This window comes from Musa acuminata, chromosome BXJ1-2, assembly GCF_036884655.1.
Source record: "Musa acuminata AAA Group cultivar baxijiao chromosome BXJ1-2, Cavendish_Baxijiao_AAA, whole genome shotgun sequence".
NCBI classification, from domain to species: Eukaryota; Viridiplantae; Streptophyta; class Magnoliopsida; order Zingiberales; family Musaceae; genus Musa; species Musa acuminata.
Window position 1 is genome coordinate 22,569,499 of NC_088328.1, and position 16,280 is coordinate 22,585,778.

At 41.8% G+C, this 16,280-nt stretch overlaps 4 protein-coding genes across 5 annotated transcripts; 2 read left to right on the plus strand and 2 right to left on the minus strand.

Moving 5' to 3' along the window:
* Positions 1-1,082: 1,082 nt before the first annotated feature.
* Positions 1,083-5,473, plus strand: LOC135598885 (uncharacterized). Its single transcript, XM_065093314.1, has 6 exons — positions 1,083-1,408; positions 3,123-3,249; positions 4,301-4,440; positions 4,729-4,791; positions 4,908-4,976; positions 5,093-5,473. The coding sequence occupies exons 1-6, from the start codon at positions 1,229-1,231 to the stop codon at positions 5,168-5,170; spliced, it is 657 nt and encodes a 218-aa protein (XP_064949386.1). The 5' UTR covers positions 1,083-1,228; the 3' UTR covers positions 5,171-5,473.
* An 805-nt stretch (positions 5,474-6,278) lies between these two features.
* LOC103976175 (heptahelical transmembrane protein 4) lies at positions 6,279-7,839 on the plus strand. Its single transcript, XM_009391383.3, has 2 exons — positions 6,279-6,695; positions 6,786-7,839. The coding sequence occupies exons 1-2, from the start codon at positions 6,376-6,378 to the stop codon at positions 7,609-7,611; spliced, it is 1,146 nt and encodes a 381-aa protein (XP_009389658.2). The 5' UTR covers positions 6,279-6,375; the 3' UTR covers positions 7,612-7,839.
* Positions 7,840-9,538: 1,699 nt separating this feature from the next.
* Positions 9,539-11,087, minus strand: LOC135582133 (uncharacterized). 2 transcript variants are annotated; one of them, XM_065093332.1, is made up of 2 exons: positions 9,855-11,087; positions 9,539-9,749 (listed from the first exon to the last, which is right to left on the minus strand). In XM_065093332.1, exon 1 carries the CDS (start codon positions 10,892-10,894, stop codon positions 9,881-9,883), a length of 1,014 nt encoding a protein of 337 aa, XP_064949404.1. In that variant the 5' UTR covers positions 10,895-11,087; the 3' UTR covers positions 9,539-9,749; positions 9,855-9,880. The 2 variants fall into 2 exon arrangements, with proteins under 2 accessions (XP_064949404.1, XP_064949412.1); XM_065093340.1 differs by having other exon boundaries at positions 9,572-10,609; positions 10,691-11,087.
* Positions 11,088-11,597: 510 nt separating this feature from the next.
* On the minus strand, positions 11,598-15,863 carry LOC135598894 (elongation factor 1-delta 1-like). The gene is made up of 8 exons (XM_065093352.1): positions 15,738-15,863; positions 15,092-15,201; positions 14,890-15,006; positions 14,720-14,810; positions 14,379-14,502; positions 14,095-14,208; positions 13,794-13,955; positions 11,598-11,831 (listed from the first exon to the last, which is right to left on the minus strand). Coding segments are annotated over exons 2-8 (696 nt in total). The 5' UTR covers positions 15,178-15,201; positions 15,738-15,863; the 3' UTR covers positions 11,598-11,829.
* Between the last annotated feature and the right edge of the window lie 417 nt (positions 15,864-16,280).

Consider the following 16,280-nt stretch of genomic DNA (forward strand, 5'->3'; position numbering starts at 1 on the left):
TCTAACCAGTGTCCAAAGAATGAGGAAGACGCGGAGAGTCTGAGCTCAATCAGTGTCCTTCTCAAAGCCTCTACCGCTGCACTCTTTGATCGTTCTTCTTCGGCTCATCTTCCTTCTGCAGTGTCTTCTTGACAGAAGCCTCGTGGCTTTGGAATCCAATATTGCAGAAGCAAGCAGACGTAACAGGAAGAACGAGTACAGGATTCAAACGATGGCAATCACTGATCCATCGCCGACACGAAGTCTAAAGATGTCGCGCCGCTCCCCCGACTCAAGGGCGCTACACGTCATCCGACGGACCAGCGACTTCGAGACTCGGGATCGACGGCCACGATTGTATGGATGTGGCGGGAAAACCGCAGTGGCGTCGCCCATAGATTTTTAGCCAGCGCCTTTCCCGGGTTGGTAGGAGCGGCCCCATGGCGGGGCCGGGGTCGCGTACAAACGGAATACCTCCTCGTGACTGGGCGAATGGTGGCGTCGTCTGTGGGGCCCGTTTGGCACCGCCCTCGCCTCCAATCACCGGGCGAGTATCTATGCGGGTCCCGCATAACTTCAAATAATCTACTTCACGGTTTCTGGCCGTCCTCACATTAGCGGTCAACCCGACCCGTTTAAATAGAGTTTGGATACTATCGAATCATGGTTAAGATAAATTGAAGTAGAAAAGTTGGTAGCGAGTCATTAAATAATTAATTTGATTTGAATTCGATAAGAGTACGTTTCTAATAGATTTAGAGTGGAATCGATAGTTAATACTTCAGAGAAAACCAGTGAGTAATACCATCCGTTCTTATCGTATCGGGTCGGATCTGTCACCCAAAACCAAAAGGCAATGAGGGGCAAACTCGTCATTTGGGAAAAGATAACGCTCCAACTCCGTAACCGCTATCTTCGAATCCGAGGCGCGCCGCGGCCCGCACGACCCTCATGCACGTGTCAGTTTTTGGTTGGCTCGCCCCTGGTCGTCGGGATTCATCGCCCGAGAGAGACAGGCGCAAGAAAGGGTCAGAAAAGACGAGAAGAGAAAAGAGAACACTGTCACACTCTTTCTCGATCTCCAATCTCTCTCAAATAATTCCCCCCATATTCGCTCGAATTTCGTCGAAAACGCCAACTTTCTACTGCAATGATCGATCGCTGCTTCCAATTTGGCGTGGGTATCTGATTCCTTCGACTTCTCGGATCATTAATATATTTCTGTGTGGGAAATTGAGGTGGAGGAGTGATGCTGGGCATGAGCGGCGGATGCCAGCAGAGCTGCGGAGAGAGCAGCGAGGAGGAGCTCTCGGTGCTCCCGCGGCATACTAAGGTGGTGGTGACTGGCAACAATCGCACCAAGTCGGTGCTCGTTGGCCTCCATGGGGTCGTCAAGAAAGCCGTCGGCCTCGGCGGATGGCATTGGCTGGTAAAATTGCATTCTATCCGTTGATCCCCGCTGAAATCTGGGTTTCTTGCTGGAAAATTTGTTCTTTTCGGAGATATTCGTGTTTCGGTGTTGAAATTTTTAGGGTTTCAAGTCAAAACCGATTGAGGTTTTCTTTTCCGGGCTTCAATTGCACAATGTGGATCAATTTGGTGAGTTTAGGGTTCAAATTAGTAGGTTTTTCTTGTTGTTGTCTTGGGCTAAGAAAAAGATCGTTTGGCATTGTGGGCCTTGATAAAAGATGGTCATTTTCGTCTCTTTCACATCTTTTCCTTAAATCAAAGCTGCATTTGTTTGGTCAATTATATTTTGTATGATTTAAAGTGGGGCGATTCGAATATTGGGATTCTCTTTTAAACTCAAATCTGGTGTGATCTTCACATCTTTCACTTTCTGCAAGCGAGACTTCTGTATGTAACATTTTACTGTTTCATTTCTCTTTAACGATATCATTTGATTCGCTTTTTTAGTTTTCTTATTCCAAGTAATTTTAAGCGAAAAAGCCATGTGTTGGCTTTATTCAAGACCTGCCTAATCACAATCAAATATGGACAGCGTTTCATAGTGAATTGTCTTCTGATTCTGTTTACTAGGAGCTCTGTGGACTTGAATATTATGTGTGGTTGATGCTAGTAGAGATGTATAACTTTGAAGGGTGAAAAATGTGCTTTTCTCATATTGTATTCTAGCTTGATGTTGGAGTTTAGTGCAATGGTAAGTCGATGTTGTTGGTGGGAATTGAAAAAAGAAGAGAATGCACAAAAAAAAAAACGATCTGTTTTTTTTTTTCCATATTAGAATTTAATTTTCAATTGAAAAATATCAATGTCTCATTTGATATAAAGTCTGCTATGAACTTCCCATTTTGTTGCCTTGCACTCTGTGCACTTGCTAATATTTCCTTGTTCTACAATCTACATGATATGGACCACTGTTTTCCTTTCCATGCGTGCTGTTTTTTCTGGCCTTGATTTTATATCTCCTTTCCTTATTTTGCAATTGCCACTGACATCATTCATCGAGTTTTCTATATAGCGAAACTGAATGAAGCCATTTAGCAATTTCTGACTCTTTTGTTATTTTTGTGATCTCAATTTTTTTCTGGATCTACTTCATTTGCATAATCTATAACCCACTTCATTTGCATGATGCAGATAGTTTGCAAATTTGTTTGATTAGGATGAATCCTCCTTCGATATTCTATCTATGTAGTTAAAATGGAAAATGATGATTGATAACTCCATCTAACATGCATGATGACATATGTGGCAAATATTACCATCCGTAAGAAGTTCCTGGTCCTCTATATGACATGAGAACGTTTTCTATTTATCTTTCGAGCCAACTAAAATCTCCTGTTTATTTTGGAGTGGGCGCTTCTGCGTACAAAAGAAATGACTGGACTACTGTCCTCAGTGTGTGGGTTAGTTCAGTTGTCTGGTTGTTACATGCATGAACAAGAAAAACTTGTGATGGCTCTATACTGGTGCTTATATGTGTGTGTAACTGCTGCAACAATAGTTGCATATTGTGGTGCCTTGATTGTTAGTCACTTGCTTTGTAGTTAGTTTATGTTTCTGACCTTTCTTCCTAGCTTTGATCAGCCTAGATAAAATTATTTAATATCCATTGCAATCTGTTTCTTATTGCCTTTAATATGAACTAATGCATCACTAGTTATATTTTGAAATTGCAGGTTCTGACTAATGGTATAGAAGTAAAACTGCAAAGGAATGCCCTTAGTGTGATTGAAGCTCCTATAGGCCATGAGGAAGATGATGAGACTGAATGTGATAACATGCATTGGAATGGGTCAGACATGGGTGAGCTTATGTATTTAAATTAGATTATTATTAATGCTAGTGTTATTCTCAAATTTTGTGAATCCAATCTAAAGATTTTCATGTCTTCAAGAAAATAGGGTATATGCAGTGCATGAGGTTCTCGTCAATGCGCAGTTTGGGGAGAGGCAATATATGTTGCAATACCTCTAAATATAGAGATGCTATTTCTGTAACTCGAATATTGATCTCCTACGTCGCAAAGGAACAACCTTATTATTGTTCCAAGGCCCGCCCTCATATTTATGTCTTCAAACCCTATTTAATATTGTTATGTCTTCATGTTATAAATTAATTGAAAAAACTCGGTTTTAATTGTGAGAGGTGACTGTTGAGCTGACCCTAGCTCAGTTTGGCTTGGGTTTGGCCTAGACTGGACCCAGCTTAAGTCGGACTGGTTGGCTAGGGCAGACTGGACCTAACTTGAGTCAGGTCCAACCTGACCTGCACCAACCCAGCGGGCTAGCATGGCCCAGCGTGTGCTGACCCACTGGCCCAATGTGACTGAACTTGAACTGGATTCAGGCCAGATCAGAGTGTCGTCGAATCAATCCAGTCCGGTTCAAGCTGGATTTGGATGATTTGGCTGGGTTTGTATGATTTCAGTTCAGTTCAACTCAGATTTGGGTGATTTCATTCCAGTTCAAGCTGGACCCACATGATTCCAGATTGGTTCAGGGTGGACCTGGGTGATTCCAAATTGGTTCAAGTCGGTTCAGCTCAAAATTAGGCAGGTTCAACTAGGGTTTAGACCAATCTTGGAGCTAATGGGCTTGGTATGTTGCAAGTCAGCTTTATTTTGACTTTTTTATTTACAAACAGAACTGCACTTATCATCCAGGCTGTGAAAAGCCATGTTTTTTAGTACATCGTGATAGATTGGAATTATTCTTTAGAAAGAGCATCGTTGTTGCTGAGGTGGGATATTTTTATACAAAAATATCTTTTGCTGCTTTAGTTATGGCTTTTGGCATGGTTTTATCATGTTTTTATCCTCTTGAACTCAATTTTTTACTGTAACCATATTTTGCAGCATCTGATGATATGAAATCACAAAAGCCACACAAGTCAAGGGTTAGGCACCACAAAGGATCATCTAACAAATCCTTGAGTCGGTCATATTCTTGTGATTCACATTCCAAGGGGTCTGTCTCATCTTCCAGGGGTACAACGGTAAGCTTGTACCAACAACTTCTGCATGAAAAATGCATGCCATGGAAAGGCGATAGCAAATGTGATTCAGCTTTTGGGTCTTAGCACCTGACACCATTTGCTCTTGTATTTGCTATATGACATTGCTGGTAGACATGCTACAGAATGCCTTGGGTGTGTTTCTGCAGTCTTGACATTCTTGATTGATGTCCTTTGTGTGACTTTCTTTCTGCAAATATATGGTCTCGATGCATTTTAAAGTTATCTTTGTGCTTCTTACAAAGAAATGTTCTTATGTGGTCGGTGCAGAAAGTTGATCTGAGCAAACTAGAAACAAGAGCATTATGGAGATATTGGCATCACTTTAATCTCGTAGGTTCTAAATCCATGATTACTGTTTCATAGTTAATAAGTATTGAATTTCCCCCATCGATGCAACATCTCATTGCCTGTATTATCCTTTGATTTCGTTTTTTGGTCTGGATCAGGTGGATGCCAGTCCTAACCCCTCTAAGGAACAGCTAATTGATGCAGTCCAGAGGCATTTTATGTCACAAGTAATTTAGCAATTTCGTCATGTCACTTCGTTTATGTTTTCTCCTAAGAGTAGATTTCTCAACAATAGATTGACTTGGGATTCTCCAAACCCAATTGCTTGTTGTGCAACCTGAAGCAATTGGATGAGTTGCAGGTTATTATAGGATTTGCGCAGGCTGCAAAGAGACTCAAGAGTGTGCAAATGACCCAGTGAGGATTACAGCTTTCTACATTAATGCTAACAGATTTGTAGTAAGCCTTTGCTGTTTGTAGTCACGTTATGTAAAATATGTAAGCTCAGCTTGGATGTTTCAACGACTCGGTCAGCCGTTTCGATATCTAAAAATTCTCTTTAGTCCTATAATGTAGATATGTACTCCAGTAAGGATCATGCAGCCATTATGGTTATGAACATTGCCAATGATGAACTGCTGTGAGGAAGAAATGGCATGTTTTGTCCATCCTTTTTAGTGACGAATCTTAAAACTGAAGCACAGTGATGTATTATTTTTGGTCATTCTGTAGTCTCTCTGTTATGTTATGCTCTTGTCATATGTGTTTCTGCGATGGCTGTCTGCGAAGTAAGCAGAACAATTCCAAGAAGTCGTAGGTATTAAGACAACTCTCCATTGGAGAAATGGCTAAAAGGAAAGCTGTATCAGTTGGATTTAATCTATTTTTCCTCCTTAAACTTGCACTGTTATGTCAGGTTATGTAATCGATGCAGGTCTCAATTAATCTAATGAGCTTTCATACTTTCGGATGTCAATACGGTGTGCGTACGAATGCATGCAACGTACGCACATGGTAAAGCATGCAATATGTTGGCTTAGTCAGCGCTGGAGTGTTAACGACGGCCAAATGCGGCGCATGACAACATGTCAATGAGTTGACCACAAACGCATTAATAACAGCCATCCAACACAGAAAAGTTCAATCCTGACGTGTGACGTACGCAAGACGGTTGCGCGTTGACCAAGACTCCTCCTCCCCTTCTTTGCTTAGACATTCTGTGCAGCCTACCTATATAGACAAGTGTATGTTTCATTTGATTGACTTAGTTCGTGATAAATATGCTACAAATGCCAACGAGAAAATCTAAATCGGACGCTTAGATTTAGATCCTAGTCAAAGTCAAGGAAACTTCCAATGCAAATGATGAACAGAGTGCACGAACAATTGCTCGAGAGCTACACAGCCTTTTTTGAAGGCAGCTGAGAATACAAATACAAACTTCCAAGTGTTGACAGCGGACTGCTTCCCACCATTGAAAGACCACCGTGACCATTTCCCCCTCCTTGTTGCCGACTCCGACTCCGACTCCGCCGCTATATAAACTCCCCAACCCTTCCCCTTGTCAGTGCCATCTCCACCACCACTTCCTTTCCGGTTTGTAACGGTGGTGTGTAAGCTCCCAACATGGTTGTGGCCGAGTTAACAGTCTCCACTGTCACATTGGGCAAGGCAGCCTTCGCTGAGAATAATGAAGGCCAGTTCTTGCTAAGCCCCATCGCTGATTTAATGATGCAGCAGCAGCAGGAGAAGAAGGAGAAGAAGGAGAAGAAGAAGGAGAAGAGCACATGCAGTGAGGGCAAGTGCAAGCTGGTGGACTACAACTCGTTGCCTAACTTCTTGAAGCATAACGAGTTCATCCTCGACTACTACCGATCGGAATGGCCGATGAAGCAGGCCATCCTTAGCATCTTCTCCATCCACAACGAGACCATCAACGTTTGGACGTAAGCTTTCTGCGCTGCATCCCAACCCTGGCCTAAACCAGTCCGTGTTTACGTCTCTTCGCTGACGAAGCTAAATGTTTTCTCTTTTAGGCATTTGATCGGGTTCTTCATCTTCCTCGCGCTCACCGTCGGAGCTGCGATGATGGTTCCGGTGGGATCGAGCATGGCCTCGTCGGGATCGTCAGATTTGGCTAACGTCTCTTCCACCATCACCGACATCAGTGGCTCCCTAAGGCTTCACCACCATGAATTAGTGGCCTTGTCCTTGTCGCCAGCCAACCTCACCGGAGCCACCGCCGACGCAGTCGAACAAGCCACTCGGTGGCCCTTCTACGCCTACCTCTGCGGTGCCATGCTCTGCCTGCTGATGAGCAGCACGTGCCACCTCCTCTACTGCCACTCCGAGCACACATGCTACCTCATGCTCCGCCTCGACTACGCCGGCATCATCGCCCTCATCGTCACCTCCTTCTACCCGCTCGTCTACTACTCCTTCCTCTGCCAGCCCTACTTCCAGTACCTCTACCTCAGCTTCATCACCGTGTTCGGGATCGCCGCCCTACTCGTCTCCCTCGTGCCGGTGTTCGAGACGCCAGAGTTCCGGACGGTCCGGGCGGGGCTGTTCGCGTGCATGGCCCTGTCCGGGCTGGTGCCGATCCTGCACAAGGTGATGTTGTTCGGCGACCAGCCGGAGGCGGTCCTGACGGCAGGGTACGAGGCGGCGATGGGCGCGTTCTACGGGATCGGGGTGTTCGTCTACGCCACCAGGATACCGGAGCGGTGGATGCCGGGGAAGTTCGACCTGGCCGGGCACAGCCACCAGCTGTTCCACGTCCTCGTCATCGCAGGGGCTTACACCCACTACCTTGCCGGCTTAGTCTACCTCAGGTGGAGAGACTTGGAAGCATGCCATTAACACCAGCGTTGAACGGTGTTACTACGAAGCCGCCATTGCAGTTGTTGACATGACTCAGTCAAACCGGAGTGGTCAACAAAGGAGTTCTAATCTGTATGTTGTGGTCGCACCTTTTCACACTTTGTTTGACTTCCATTTGTCCAATAAGATGTACTTTGTTCTTATTTCATTTGACCATATGACATGGATTGGTACAGTAGTAATAATAATACATCATAGTTCTTTCAATGTTAAGGAGAATTGCACAAAACTTTTGTGTCGAACAAATGTTTCTTTGATTTAGAGATACATATATTGTGCAGTTTTTGAGAGAGAAGTATATCGATCGATGTAATGGAATGCTCCTCTAAACTTCAGATGGTAGTAGAACTGTCGTAGAAGAAACGTTCATCCTACGATTCACATGTACAAGTCAACAACAAGGGGCGGTCTCTCAACCGCAACACTTAGTTGAAGAAGACCTTTGACTCGTATCACAGCCTTTTTCATGTTGACGACAAAGTTCCCATCAGTTCTGGGTCGTTGAACAAGTACTTCTCTAGAACTATGAAATCATTTTAAAGAGAGGAAGACACAGATGGATAGATTCAAGAGGTCGTGTTATTGATGTGAGATAGATAGATCGAGTAGATGATAAATAGTTGGAAGACATGAGAACAACATATCAAATTTTGTCTAGATAAGATACATAAAATACTCTTAAACCCATTAGGAGAACATGATAGATATTATGCTAAAGAGACTCTAGAATAGCACTTTTTGATGAGATATATGAGCAAGAGATTTCCAGAAAATTAATATTTTTTAATTATATGAAATCAGTAAATAACTAATATTTGAATCCAAATATTCGAGAAAAAAAACAGAATATTTGTTGGAAGAACAAAAGATCCTTTGGAACAACTTGTTATAATAGGATAGTTCTATATTTTATAATTAATTCATTAAGTTGATGATAAAATCCATGGATGTGTACACAACAACTCTATCTGATCATATTAGTTTTTTTTTTTTTGGCTAGGAAAAATCTTCATTATATTAAATAAAATTCAAGATATCGTAAGATTCGAATATGAGACATACTACTTGTGCAATAATGTACTAATGATTGAGATGTCTCAACAAAATTCACATGCCAAAATCTTATATGTTGTTTAATATAATTATTTTTTAATTTTAAAAATACTATTTATCCTACCATCCTATGAACACAAAGCCAATGCATAAAACCTAGAGATAGAAAATTATTGATTGGAAGGGGAAGAGACAGAAACAAGTTTCTGTTTGATGTGCTAATTTTATCTACATGGTACAATATTTCTTGTCTATATCCACTGAAATAAAGTTTTCTTAATATGAGATCAAATTGAAGTTCTCTTAAATTAACCCTAACTTAAACATGAATTCCAAGAATTTTTTCTTTTTTTGTCACTCTCTCTAGAATACCCAAAAATAAAACCTAGAAGCACTCATAGTATTTATAAACATCCTTCTCCTATCAAAACCTATAAATATACAAGTATTTATTGAATGACTAAATCATGTTTCTGTGGTTACTCTCCTTGGCAAAGAATTATTTTCAAAATGAGATTACTTGTCCTAACTCTAAGAATACTTGCCTTAGGAATCCATAAATACATATTGACCCATCACTTTGATTAGAAAAACAAGAGGTTGGTCTCTTGTTGTCTCACACCACATCAACATTGTTGAATTGAATGAGCACCTGACTTCTCCTAAATGAAACTAATGAACCTTGAATGGGTAACAAGATTTTGATCTTTTATGGCCAGGGAGTGAGTTTTTAGCAATTTGATCAACCGAGACTACATTCTATGCTTCACTATAACATTTAAGTAAAAAAATTATTTTAATGAGTTCATATCAGTTTCTCACAAGATATGCATATAATTTACATTCGAGGCACTAAGTCTTTAACTAGAGATATCATTCATCTAACTGGACCCAAATAGTCAAGACATTATGACTTATCATTCATGTCAGTAGCAACAACTAATGCAATCAGGAACATGACAACAATGAAAGAAAGAAACTAATAAAGCAAGCACAGGAAAAATAACCAGTTTTTGACCGGTGAAAATAATGTGCTTGTGGGACCCGGCGCAGGGCCTCACAACCTGCAATCAAATAGCAGGTAGCCGATTCGAGTACGAAGCGGGTAGAGAAGTTACTTTTGGAAATAAACCATCGTATGTTAATACGGAAAGGATAAGTTTGTATACCTGTTTCGAGCCTCTGCCGGAACACGTTAAGTGCTTGAGGTCTTCCTGACCCACACCAGACCGGCTCCGTCCGGCAACCTCCGTCCGCGGCCAAATCCCCCGGCCCTCTGATTCGATGCACCGCCTCTCGCGGCTGTCCACCTCCCCCTACCCGCCCCTGCGGCGGCCTCATCGTCAACGATGACGCTCCGTCGCTCGGTCGGCACCGTCCGCTCCTGTCCACATCCAGAAAGCTGCCCGATGGACCTGTTCACCGCCCCCGTCCAGCGACCTCGCCTGCCATCTTCTTTTACTTGGACGGGGTTCTCCTGCGAAGGATCGGCGGTGATTTTCTCAGATCCCTTTATCTCCTCGGACTCCTCTTCCGCCGTCGCCATCGCCATCGCCGCCTCTGTTCCGCCGTTCTTCTCCCTATCAGCTTTTCCCTTGTTCTTCTTCTTCTTCTTCTTCTTCGGATTCTGCTTCCGACCTACTTCAGGATTGGTATCACTCCCAGTGGATTTTCCGATCGGGGGTACCTGAACGGCTCCACTGGCGCTCCCCTTCGCCCCGTCCGCATCGGGAGTCCCGGGCGATGCTAGCCTCGCGACCACCCATTTTTGGCGGTTCGAAGGCCACTTGTGCCTCGATCCGAGGATCCTCCGGTGGGGCTTCGGGATCAACAACTCATCCGCCTTCCGTCTTTCCTCCGCCGCCTTCTTTTCAGTTTCTTCTTGCTTGAGATTGCGAAGCCTCTCTTCATCATCGTGCTTCTCCTTGAGGCGCAGCTCTTGCAGATGCTTAAGGCTGACGTAGTTCTTGGGAATGGAGGAGGAGGAGGAGGAGGAGGAGTTTACCTTGGCCGCCGTCTCCATGATGGATGCATCGTGCTTCTCCTTTAACTGCTTTAGAGTGACATAATTATTGGGAATGGAGGAGGAGGAGTTTGCCTTGTCCGCCTTCTCCGTGATGGATGCATCGTGCTTCTCCGATAGCTGCTTGAGGGTGACGTAGTTCTTGGGAATGGAGGAGGAGGAGTTTGCGTTGGCCGCCGTCTCCATGATGGATGCGTCGTGCTTCTCCTTCAGCCGCTTGAGGGTGACGTAGTAGTTCCTGGGAATGTAGGAGGAGGAGGAGTTTGCGTTGGCCGCCGCCTCCGTGATGAAAGACTATTGTTCCGTCGACGGTTCTCCGACCCTCCTCTCTCGTCTCCCTAATCCTCTGGTCTAACAGACGAAGCGCAGGAGACGAAAAGAAAGGGATCGCACCCCGACCCTTCTGGTCCCGTCGTGTGGGTACGGATTGAATATTGCTCGTCGTAAGGTTCCCCTGTCCCCACCGCGATGGGTTCCGCGCGGGTCCCTTCTATGAACTGCCTGGTGTATGAAGCGGGTGATCTCGCGACGGCATCCGATGCGCTTACGGCGATGGTTGGGGGTGAGATAGGTGGCCGTTCGTAGATCTTTGTTTCCCCCCTTCTTCGGCAGAGAAGAGGTTGAACAATCGATACACAGTACGATAGCAGCATAAAAGATGAGCAATTACAGCAAATACAACTTCCACAAACAATTATGAAGAGAACACGATAAAACAGGGGGGAATGGTTGTGATGTGGATGAAAGAGCAAGCAATCCATAGCGGCAGTGATTACAGTTTATGAAGCAGAAATGACCAAACTAAAAATTTCATAGATTAAATGTCTACCAGAGGAAGTCCTTCGATATATTATGGAGCAGACTCGTTGACTAGCAAAAGAAATGTAAATGGAGCTCAACAACCAGAAGACCACTGAATGATATATGTATCATCCAACACATGAAACTAGGGGCTTCAAGCTCCTTCCAAATATTAACTAAGACAGACACACAGAGCATACTAGCAGAAGAATGAAGAAAAGAGCTCAACAACTAAAAAGACCACTGAATGATTGATTTATCATCCAACACATGAAAATAGGGGCTTCAAGCTGTCTCCCGTGCTGGAGGCCGAAAGAGTCCTCTGTGACAAACATAGAGATAAGGGGTCAACTTCATTGTAGATCAAAAGAGCATAGTAGAAAATTACATGAAGGCTAAGAAAAAACAGTAATCTACTGAAATTTATGCCACACTTGAAGCGAGGGATCCGAAGAAAGAAATGGCATATCGGCCTATGAAACAAAAATACCACAATAGTATCATTTCTTTGGAAAACCTTGGCTTTTCCTATTTAAGTGTTGGCCTCTTGATGTTGAACTACATGAATATATGATTTCAAATTAAGTTTCCGATATTCGTATAAAGCATCATATGATGACTTTATAATTCCATCTATTGCTTCTTCATGGGCTATCATTACCATAAAGTACACCTTTTGATAAATAGGTTAATTGTACATGTAATTAACAGTTACCATAAAATGTGATCTGTTACTCTATATATTCTAGTCTTAAATATTTCATACTGTTGTATCGATGACCCTGTTTCATTTTGAAAAATCTGAACTGTGGCTGCATCTATATCATGTTAATCCTAAATCTGTGTCTGTGGCCACATCTAAAACAACACCGTGCAAGATAAAAAAAATTAACTGCCTTGTGTAAGACATTGCCATAATTATTGCCAGTTGATGTGTACTCACTGATTTAGGCAGATAATTATATAGAAAAGCAAATCTTCCTGCTAAGCTGATTAATGCTATCAATACCTTTGATGATAACACAACCAACTAATTTATTTGGACAGGGTAACAGGCGTATACAGGGGTTTGAGTTTTCATAGTTGTACTTCCAAGATTTAATAAATAATGATGCACTTCATAAGCTTGAGAAATTGGCATAAAACTATTTCTCTGTATAGCAATGAAAAAGACATCTTAGGAAACAACTAGTTAAATATGTCTAAGCATACGGTCAGACAAGGGTGTGACCTAAAGTGGCTCACACAAAAGTTGATGAAGATAATTTGGAACCTGCTCCAAAAGCAGTCCTTTTCAAGAATCAAGAATCAAACGAGTAACAAACAATTGATTGCCTATCCAAAAATCAGGGACTGAGGTTAAAGGTTAGAGGTGCCAATGTAATAACATTGTAAAGAAAATACACATAACTAGTCTTAAAGATGGCTTAAACAACATGCCAAAGAATTTCCACTGCATGGGCAATTAGGTAATGGTTTAGGGTCCTATAATACTTGTACAGATGGATTGGAGATTAACAGTGTGTGTAAAACAAAGTTTATTTACATAAAGGATAAAATTTCAAAAAGAAAAAAAAGTAATTCAAACTTAATGCAAGCAAAAATAATGTACACAAACCATGGAAGGGTTTTAATTAAATTGCACTGGTAAAACATATAGTTACTTTTCACTGACAAAAATGTTGACAACGACATGAAAAGTGACAAACTTCTTTCAAAGTGAATTGATCAACAAGAATATTCATGGCTGGTAGCAAAGAATGTATACAAGAGTAAACTGATGATAGGTATGGCAGCATAAATTCTTTGAAATACAAGAAATTTGGGATTATACAATGCACTAACAACTATAGACCAACAACATATCCTAGGCAATGTTTCTCATAAATGGGACCAAATAAATCTTGCAGGTTCGATGCATTTAAGAGTGCAGACCAGAATGCATCACACAACCAAGGGGAGAGCGCTGATGCCAAAGAACTTGATACTAGCATAAGTTAGTATTTAATAAATGGACTAGGATTTTTTGCTTTCAAAGCAAATAATAGAGTTTCAATAGGTGAAAAACTAAATCATTAAGCAGTTATTATAAAATATCAATTCATTAGAACAAGATGGTAGATACTAGATAGGATCTTTGGCCAGAAACCATTAATTTATTAACATATCGTAAAAGCTTTTTTAATGAATAAAATTTCAATGGCCATAACATGCAATTTATCCACACTTAAAAATTAGCATCGAAAGATGGTTGCATGGTGCACAATTATAATTATGTACTTACATATTTTGTTGAATGCCACAATATCACAGCTCTGGATGTACTCATTTGCTGGTTCGACCAACAGATAGTCCTCGATCAGGTTATCCACAGAGACCAAGTCATCCACAATAGTCATCATGATCTGCAATTTTTTTATGCCATACCCAACTGGGGCCAGTTTTGCTGCAATTACAGTAAGTAATGATCACATTAATAATGTGCCTCAGTTTTTTTTTATAAATAATGTGCCTCAGTTAAGCACTCATGGAATAACATATACGAAGTTCAGCTCATTATTGTTTGATAGAAAGAAACTACGTACACGCCCCCCAGAGCAAACCCTCCATCTTGACACTCCTGACAACTTCTTCAAGCTTTTGCATGTCTGTTTCATCATCCCATGGTTTTACATCAAGAAGTACAGAAGACTTTCCAGCTGCCAATAGGAAAGGAGCCCAAAATTAGGAAGAAAATAAACTTAATGTGCATATGTTCTTAATACAAATAGAAAAACACAAACATCTCTATCGATTAAGAAATATGCCGAGAAACAGAGACCTAGTCTATAATTACAGAAATACACACATTGAAATGCGTCAAACTTACACTCTTTCTTTTTTCCGGATGCTTTGACAGCTGCTGCACGCTCTTCAGCTGCCTTCTTTTCCTCTTCAGTCTCTTCACCAAACAAATCCATGTCATCATCATCATCATCATCCGCTGCTGGGCCCTGAATTTAAGAGTTGCAATAAGAAAAAATATATCATCACGTAATATATTACTATCATGCTATAATACATTAAATACACAACAGAATTTTCTTAGGATTTGCCAATTAGCATACAGGAAATATTTGCCAAAGCAATATATCATAGTCTAGAATTCACTTTATTCTTTTAAAAAGTAAATTATCTGAATTTTATACACCGAAAAGTTCTAAAAATCACCTTCTTGTCATCAATAGCAGGTGAAGGGGCCTCCTCAACCACAGGTGCAGATGATTCAATCTTCACACCCTTGCCTTCCTCAGAGATACCGCTGATATCACATCACGTAGGTCAAACACCAGGAACAACCAATACGTTCAGATTGAAGTAAACCAAGACTAAGCACATACCACAACTTAAGGAGAGCATCAATGTGGTTGTACCACCTAGCTACATTCACATAGTCTGCCGATGGAGATGTGGCTAATGCACTATAAACAGAAATATCATCCTTTGAAGCTTGATAACTGAAACAACCCATGAAAAAATGAGACATCATGATCAGGAGAACAGAAAATTATCATCAGATGTCAAGCATCCAAAACACGTTACCCAGTTATATAGCTTCGGGTAAGAAGATAATCATTAAGTTTCTGGAGGCCAGACGCTGCATTTAGATTGTGGAAAGTGACAGCCATCGCCTTCACAAGAATCGCCAACCTCTGCAGGCGGTACATAGCAAAATCTCAGATTGTATATGCCAAATCCAACATTATCAGTTTCACAACAAACGATGGCTGACATCTACATGTATATATCCCGAAATTCCACTACAACTATCAGATCATATCATAAGATAAAGAAAAGTCTCATCCATCGTAAGTACTAGTTCAATGTTAACTTTAAAACAGAGGAAATTTAATCTTCAAACCAAAAAAGATCCAAATTTCCCACAGAATGGGAAAAAAAGGACTTAATTTCACAGGAATACATCTTCATCATATAAGAAAACCACGAAACGATTCGCTTTATTGATAATACAGTCGCTAGCAAACACGAGCGCATAGATAACAACAGGTTGCAGACAACAGAAACCCCGAATTGGCAAAAGCGTGCTCCACGTCTCGAGATCGAGAGAGCAAAATCCGATGAAATCGAAAACTACGGATGTAACACCTCAGGAAAATGGTCATGTCATTGGACAATACGTAGTTCTACAAAAAGAAAACGAAGATAGAGGAGGGGGATCCAAGATGACCTTTGATCCGCCTGGGAGAAGCGACAGACGAGACGAAGGGAGCCGAGAACTACGAATGTCGTGTGGGCGGCGGAGTAAGGGGGGCGCAATCGAGCGCCTTTTATGTGGAAGCGAGTGTAACCCTACCTGATTCCGAACCGGATATCTATCGCCAACCGGGCTCAGACGAGCGGTCCGAATCGATAATGATCTTCCGGTTCGACCCATGTTGTGGGCGCGGTTAGAGGGTTTGGATTCGGTTTAATCTGACATCAAGTCGGATTAGAATATAATTAAACCGGTCCATCTTCGCCTTCAGAGTCCGACTTATATGGTGACGTGAATCGTGTTCTGGTCCATGGCCACCCTATCGAGACTTAAGTCGTGTCTTAGGTTGGGCAACGATCGCTGCAGTGCCTCAACTTGCATAGCAAACACAGCAGGCTAGTCTTCCTGGAAATGTCTTCAGCAAAGAAGTCTTCTCTTAATATGTTGGCATTAAGAAGTAAGTAAATTTTAGGAATTATTCTTCGTCATAATTGAAGTTTCATTCAGCTCAGGAAA